This window comes from Gouania willdenowi, chromosome 1 (assembly GCF_900634775.1).
Source record: "Gouania willdenowi chromosome 1, fGouWil2.1, whole genome shotgun sequence".
Taxonomy (NCBI): Eukaryota; Metazoa; Chordata; class Actinopteri; order Blenniiformes; family Gobiesocidae; genus Gouania; species Gouania willdenowi.
In genome coordinates this window covers 9,923,311-9,931,154 of record NC_041044.1, presented here as the reverse complement: position 1 = coordinate 9,931,154, position 7,844 = coordinate 9,923,311, and the positions used below count along the sequence as shown (strand labels likewise).

Sequence of the window (7,844 nt, the reverse complement as noted above, 5' to 3'; positions counted from 1 at the left end):
TATTAAAAAGTGATCTGATAGCAGAGGATTTTCAGGGTAGACTTTTAGTTCATTAATATCAAGGCCAAATGTTAGAACAAGATCAAGAGTATGATTTAAACGATGAGTAGCTTCATTAATAGTTTGAAAAAAGCCAACTGAGTCTATTAGGGACATAAAGGCTGAGCTCAGGCTATCACTATCTTTGTCCACATGGATATTAAAATCTCCTACTATCAGTATTTTATCAGAACTGAGGACTAAGTTTTATAAACTCAGAGAATTCTGATAGAAATTCAGAATAAGGGCCTGGAGGACGGTAAATTATCGCAAATAAGACTGGCTGGCAGGTTTTTGATTTGGTATGAGATAAATTTAGAACCAGGCTTTCAAAGGAAGTGTAACTGGCCTTTGGTTTAGGATAGATTAGGAGAGAGGAATGATAAATAGCTGCTACACCACCTCCACGGCCTATGTCTCGTGGCAAATGAGTATTTAAATGACTGGGAGGAGTGGCTTCATTTAAACTAACATATTCATCTTGATACAGCCATGTTTCAGTTAAACAGAATAAATCAAAGTTATTTTCTGAGATAAGGTCATTTACTAGTAGAGATTTGGATCTCAGTGATCTAATATTTAATAGAGCACATCTAATGGTTTTATGTTTTGGTGTTGCTATATTTGAGATTTTAATTTTTTTCAGATTTTTATAATTGATAGCTCTTTTATTTGATTTTATGTTAAAATCATTGTGAAATATGGGTCGAGGGACAGACACCGTCTCCATAAAATAATATTCACCACCATCACAACAGTTGCCATGACGATGAACACAGCTATCATAATAGCAATGGGAGGGAAACTGTCCTAAGGCAAGCGCAGAGGGGCGTGGAGGACTCCACCTCTGTAACATGGTCTCATTCATGAGATGTCATAACAGTGACTGTGCCATGTTTTCTGATAGTAGAGATGCTCCCTCCAAAGTAGGGTGGATTCCATCTCTTCCTATCAGGTTCGGTTTTCCCCAGAAGGATCTCCAATTATCAATGAAGCCCACCTTGTTTTCTGGGCACCACCTCGATAGCCAGCGGTTAAATGATGACATGCGGCTATACATGTCATCACTGGTCAGATTTGGTAAGGGACCAGAGAAAATTACGGAGTCCGACATTGTTTTAGCATAAGCACAAACTGATTCAATGTTCACTTTGGTTGCTTCCGACTGACGACGTCGGGAGTCATTAGTGCCGACATGGAGGACTATCCTATCAAACTTACGATTACTCTTTGCCAGCAACTTTAGATTTGATTCTATGTCGCCCGCTCTGGCCCCTGGGATGCACCTCACGATGCCCGCTGACTTCGCTAGCTTCACGTTTCTCACTATGGAGTCGCCAATTATCAGAGTTTGTTCCCCGGTGAGTGTGTTGTCCTCACAGAGGGGGGAGAACCTGTTTGAGACGTGAACATGGTGGTGTCCCGAGCGGCTTTTTGACCTTCGACTATGCTTACCACGGACAGTAACCCACTCATTGCTGGCCGGGGGGGAGGCTAAGCTAGAGCTAGCACGGTCCGCACCGGCTAGGTCCTGCTTGCTAGCTTCGGTTTTGGTATCAGGGGTGCGGAACCGCTTCTCCAGATTGTTGATCCTCGCCTCCATATCTAACAGTACGCTACACTTTATGCAACTACCATTGTCCCTAAAGGAGGACGAGGAGTAACTAAACATCTGACACACCGGGCAGGAGAGCGGAGGGGAGGAGAGAGAAGCCATAGGTGCTAAATTTAAGCTAAGCTAAGGACAAAAGGAAGTTTGAAGGAGATTACACTGACTATAAGAGGCGAGATTGCTTTTTACTTAACCTTTGTACGTTTAACTCTACGGTAAAAAATTAAAACAAGTGTTTTCAAGGCTAAAATATCAATGACAACAAGTTTGATTAGAGTTAGCAGAACACAGTAGTAGAGCGCTGCAAGTAGCGGTAGAGCGTAAACAGGAAATGATCGATACGTCAGCACGTCACCAAATGATGCCTCTTTACCATTGGTGTGAGGTGCGTAACATGCTACGAAATCATTTTATCAAAAGCAGCTGTATTCCGAGCATTATCTCCCTCTGAAGTAGAAACTAGCCAAAATACATATATATATATATATATATATATATATATATATATTGTTCACTGTGATGCAATAATAGCTTGTTGTAACTTTGTCTGGTGAAACTGCCAAAAAATACTTTGAAGCACTTTGGTATGTGATCAACTTGAGGCCCTGAAGGGCTAACTCAACAGTTGTCACCTACAATCTTAGCAGACAATAATCTTTGAACTCACATTAATCCATAGTATTAATAGGATCAGTTCAGTCAGTAAGGGCTGCTGCTAGGATTTGCTGCCAGGGCTGAAGAGAAGTTCAGCTGTCTATTTGACATGTGTGTTAGCCCAGTTTACACAGGACACAATGAAAATCCAAGTCTACAATGAAAAGAGTTTCTTCACACATTAAGCTGTCATTTGATGTAATAAGAGCTGTTATCCGATCAGACACTTCACCAGATTTCATGTTTAATTTCGACAGGCGTCTATTCTTAGTTTCAGTTTATCTCTCTGAGTTCACAGGACAACAGCCCTCAACAGTCGGTGCACTAAAGCCTACCCAAACTTTCTATTGTACATTTTTGCAACGGACTTCAAGCCTCAGTTTCAACCACTCCCAGATTTCCTTTCCTGCAAACCTCTTTCTTTTGTTCCACCTACTCATCCCTAAAAACCAGTGCACAGAGACATCATGGTTAATTTATTCTCAGATTGAGTCTCTTTAAATAACTCTTTGCTCAGATATTATGGAAACTTAAAAAAAAAAAAAAAAAAAAAAACTGTAGGTCTAATTTGTTTGAAACTCAATTTGGCATGTTTATTTTTTCTTAAACGTGTCAAATACAGTAGATATAGAAATAGATATGTGTAGAAGTCAAAAGCTTTTTTCTTTGCCTTTTATTGTGTATATTTTTCTCAAGTGCTCACATTTTCTGTTTGACAAGAATTGTCTCCAAAACTAGTTTACATAAGTGGATTTACAAAAAGTATGACTCGACAGTCTGATTATTATCAGATGTTGTCAAAAATCATAGAAACAAGATAGTCGATGGACAAAATCCTTCCACACTTCATTTGAAACCATTATGTACAGATGTATTGACTGCAGCTATACTTATAAGGCTCAGTCTGATGGGTTACCACAGAAGATCATTTAAAAAAAAAAAAATCCAACCTTTCAAGAGTCACACTCTTTTTTAACTTTTATGTCCCCTGCCAAGATGGTAGCAATTTCCCCTTGCATGAATGCCCAGGGCACATTAGAGCCTACCAGTGAACACCGCTCCCCACTGGGGCAGTACACCTCCCCAGTGGCACCCTGCTGCTTGATACTTTCCCGGGAACAAGGAAAACAGAACTTGTGGTATGGAACCGACGGACACTGGACAAAATGAGTGTCTTCCAGCTGCTCGCGGCAAAGCGTACAACACAGTGGCACATTGCTGGGGGGCACAGATGAGTTTGGAATGTTGTGTGGCAAAGGCGCATCGGGGTCAATGCTGCCAGGATGAGGATCCTCTCGCTGAAGCAGCCTCTTCTGGGAGGTCGGGGAGGGTGGCCGTGGACTGCTACTGTTCAGCCGTGTGCCTGCTGTTGTGGAGTGTACTTGGTTACCATCTTTAAGTGAGCCTGTGCTTCCTGCATTGTCTGCAGCAAGGATTAGTGTAGCCATCGAGGATTGGCCATTCTGTGCTGGGACTGCCTCTGGAGGTGTAGTGCAAGAATGGGGAGAGAGCGTAGAAGGTGGAGTGGTGGCAAAGCTGGGTAAGGCACCTGAAGACATTTTAAGGACCTCAGAGTGTGAGGGGAGCCACAGCTGGCCCTCATTGCCATTGATCTTGGGGGCAGAACCCTCTCCATCTGGGTCTGGGGAGGCCTTTCTTTTCCCTTGGCGTTGGTGCTTGCCCTTGTCTGAGACAGAGCAGAAAAGAATATTTTAAGCAGGGCAAACCCACAACAATGAGAACAGAAAATTCTTGTAGGTTTTTTAAGTTTTTATGCAGCCATATCTGTTTTACATGGCTGTTGTTTGTAGCTTCGCAGCACTCAAAACACTGAGCAGTGTGGCACTGCTGGGCACATGGCAGCACCCTTCAAAATGTTGCCACTACATTTTTGTGCTTCTTAATTTCTGATTTTGCATGGTGAAAGTGAGGATGAAATTGCCAACTCTTCAAAAGATAAATAACAAACATCAGTGATGATACAGTGATTCTAAACTAACATCACCTTCAAATAATGAGCCACACACACAAAAACAACAAAACAACAACAACTTAATTTATGACTGAGAAAATACAGAATATCATGCCAGGGCAAAAAAAAAACACGGAATAGTCAAACTATCATAACAGTCAACACTTATTTTACTGAAGTTCTGATTAAGTGCAGTTTTTCAAATCAAACAATATAATCAAAATGTGTAAGTTAAAAAGAAAAAAAAAATAACTTTTTAATAACAAACTTTTATATACTTTTAGAAGTGTGAAGTGAGACGTTGCAATGCAAGCAAAAGGTTTTCGGGTTTCTATTGCTTTTTGCCAGTGACCCAATTCTGAGCCTGACCCACAAGTTGAGAACTGCTCTTGTTGTAGAAATATAGTAGCTATTCACTGTAAGATTTAAAAACTGTTGACTTATGTATACAGGGTATATTAAGACTGCACGATTAATCAGTATAAAATTGAAATTGGAAAATTTATTGACTGAGTTTTTAAAAAAAGTCAATGGAAAAACCAGAGCGACGTGGAAAAGGATTACAGATGTGGAGCTAAAGATGTGGTTCCTACAATCCTTTACAAACTGTTGAAAAACAAGTTTCAAACATGTTTAATGTGATAGACCCCCACTACAACCTCTTCTTTTTTCAATGTGAATTTTGAGTGGGTTTTTTTTTTAATGCAAGGTTCTCTTTTTAAAAATGCTGAGGGATTCATTTATGGTTGGGCAGGTTGTTATTTCATAAATCCCACAGGGGTCTTAACATTCTTTGTTAAAGTTTTGCAGTTGCACTTTATTCCCAATACGAAAATTTGTTTTCACTTATTCAATAAATAAAAAAATACTTACAATAATTAAATCCAGTGTCTTTATCTTTAAAGGAAATATATATATATATATACATACATACACTGTATATTTAAATCCTCTGTTTTTCACCCTGCTATTTTAGTCTGACGCTGTTGTCACAAAGTTGCTCTTTTCCTTCATACCATATTGGTCATTGGTATACAGACCCTTTCCAAAAAATTAGAATATCAAGGAAAAGTTGTTTAATTTCCACAATTCCATTCAAAAAGTTAAATTTTCATAAATTATAGATTCAGGGCCCACAATTTAAAGTGCTTATTTGTTTATTTTTACATAATTTGGGCTTCCAGCTCATAGAATCCACGAAAACAGGATTAAAAAATTTTTAATTTTGTGAAGAAATCATCATTTACTTTTCAGTTTTTGCAAAAAACAAAATAAAGAGGAGAAGAAGGACTGGATTGCTGGCTAGTGGTCTAATTTCTTCTTTTCTGATGAAAGTAAAGTGTGCCTTTCATACGGGAATCAAGATCCAAGGGTTTGGAGGAAGACAGGTGAGGAACAGAACCCAAGCTGCTTGAGGTCCAGTGTGAAATATCCATACTCAGTCATGATTTTGGGTGCAATGTGCAAACCCTTAGACCTTGATTCCCGAATGAAAGGCACACTTTACTTTCATCAGAAAAGAGGACCTTGGACCACTGGCCAACAGTCCAGTCCTCCTTCTCTTTTTTTTCTGCAAAAACTGAAAAGTAAATGGTGATTTCTTCACAAAATTCAAATTTTTTGAAATCATGTTTTCGTGGGTTTTATGAGCTGGAAGCTCAAATTATGTAGAAATAAACAAATAAATACTCAAAATCATTTAAAATGTGGGCCCTCAATCTATAATCTATGAAAGTTTAACTTTTTGAGTGGAATTATGGAAATTAAACAACTTTTCCATGATATTCAAATATTTTGGAAAGGGTCTGTAGATATGGACAGTCTATTTTGGATAGATACATTTAATTTTCAATTAAACAAAGGACCTCCTGGGCAATATATCAAGAGTTGAGATATATCACAATTTCTGTTTTGGCGATATAGAAAATGATATACTATATGGATCTATTTTTATTTCATAGCTTTTTTAATTTAAAATGCTGATTTATGGAGTCGCTGCTTTCGCTACTTCTCCGAACAGCATGAAAAGCACAGTAAGATGGATTGCTGAGTACTTCCTAAGTTTTCTACAACCTTCCCTTAAATAAGCCACACTACAGAACTCACACACACATGCTGTCCCTTATCAGAGAAAAAGCCAAAAGTGGCAGCAGTTGTTTCTTCCTAAATGTGCCTGTGTGGCATTTTTCCATCAGCCAATTACACATAGAATTGTATTTATGGCGAGACTTTATTGGGTTAAAAATATCGAGAATTATATCGCTATTTTGAGAAAAAATAGTTTTGGTCTATATCGCTTAGTTCTACCCGTGCGTCCTTATCAGTTCAATAAAAGGCAGGTAGTTTAAGGGACGATTAGCAACCCTCGTCCTACCTGTTTTTGAATAAAGAGCGCTCGCCTCGTACGCCATCATCCGCTGCATGACATTGTGCTCCTTCCTAAACCTGGAGTCGAAAGTGTGCCTTGACACGAGATCTCTGACCATTTTAGCTTTTCCTATCCACTCCTTCGTCTGACTGTCCGGTATGTCCGACTGGTTGTCTGTCCGTTTGTCTTTAAAATCCTCCGGGCCTTTGCCGTGATCCATCAGACTCAACGTGGCCGGGCAGCCGTTGAGCGGGTTTATGCCCGGAATAGCTCCGTTCACTAAAGCCACAAGGTTTTGAGGAACCGTGCAACTCCTGCGGGTGTTCGGGCTTTGTTGGTTCAGCTCCGGGGGGTCGTCTAGTTTAGGAAAGCCGTTCGGCATTGGGAGACCGTCCGCCTGCCCTACCGCCTGGTACTCCGATCCGAGACTGACAGGCCGCTCAGACAGCGGGTAACGTTCCAGGGGCTGAGGCACTCGGCAACCCGGATCTCCAGCCGAGTGGTTAATCTCCCTCCCGGCGTCCTGCTTTGCCATGCCCGAAGAGCGACAACCATGAAAACCATGTGCTCTCTTAAGCTGTCGAGCAGTTTCAATAACAAACTCGATCCGATCGGTCCCTTCGTAGTTGACACATCCACGACACACAGACTCTGTAAAATCCCAAATAATAGCCCACGGCATGCGGGGCAGATCACATAAATAGCAGGTCTGCCTTCTGGCTGACGAGGACATGTTGTATATAAAGCACGCGGAACTCCCCGTTTGAGCCACACACAGTAGATGAATGGTGTTATTCTAATCAAATAGCTGCAGATTCACGCTGAAAGGAAACAACGTCATTGTCTGAGCCGTCATGGCGCGTCTGAAGCCTGGTGAGTATGATCAACGTTTACAACTACAGTGCAGGAACTCTCAACGTAGCCCGTGACGTCAACACTCAACTCGATAAAAATCAATGTTTATATCGCCTATCACCATTTTGAGGAAAAATATTGATATATGAATATTAATTGCTAAAAAATGTTCATCGTGTCTTATTAATATAAATGCACATTAAATGTAATGTCTGCAAAAAATAACCAAAAAAAGCATCTATGAATATTAATTAATCCATATCACCCAGGACTAATGTAACCAAAGCTGTAATGTTTTATCTTGTAAAGGATATGATTGTCAAAATTGGGAAACGAGGAGTTCA

General features: G+C 40.1%; 1 protein-coding gene across 1 annotated transcript; it reads right to left on the bottom strand.

Moving 5' to 3' along the window:
- Nucleotides 1-1,897: 1,897 nt before the first annotated feature.
- Nucleotides 1,898-7,534, bottom strand: LOC114465094 (interferon regulatory factor 2-binding protein 2-B-like). The gene is made up of 2 exons (XM_028449876.1): nucleotides 6,652-7,534; nucleotides 1,898-3,992 (listed from the first exon to the last, which is right to left on the bottom strand). Exons 1-2 carry the CDS (start codon nucleotides 7,376-7,378, stop codon nucleotides 3,259-3,261), a joined length of 1,461 nt encoding a protein of 486 aa, XP_028305677.1. The 5' UTR covers nucleotides 7,379-7,534; the 3' UTR covers nucleotides 1,898-3,258.
- Between the last annotated feature and the right edge of the window lie 310 nt (nucleotides 7,535-7,844).

What these genes read in the sequence shown, in the direction of transcription:
- LOC114465094 (XM_028449876.1), bottom strand. Translation starts at nt 7,378, where the DNA reads ATGTCCTCGTCAGCCAGAAGGCAGACCTGCTATTTATGTGATCTGCCC. An exon ending in CGCTCTTTATTCAAAAACAG is followed by an intron (nt 3,993 to 6,651) that starts GTAGGACGAGGG and finishes GCTCTGTCTCAG; the next exon opens with ACAAGGGCAAGCACCAACGC.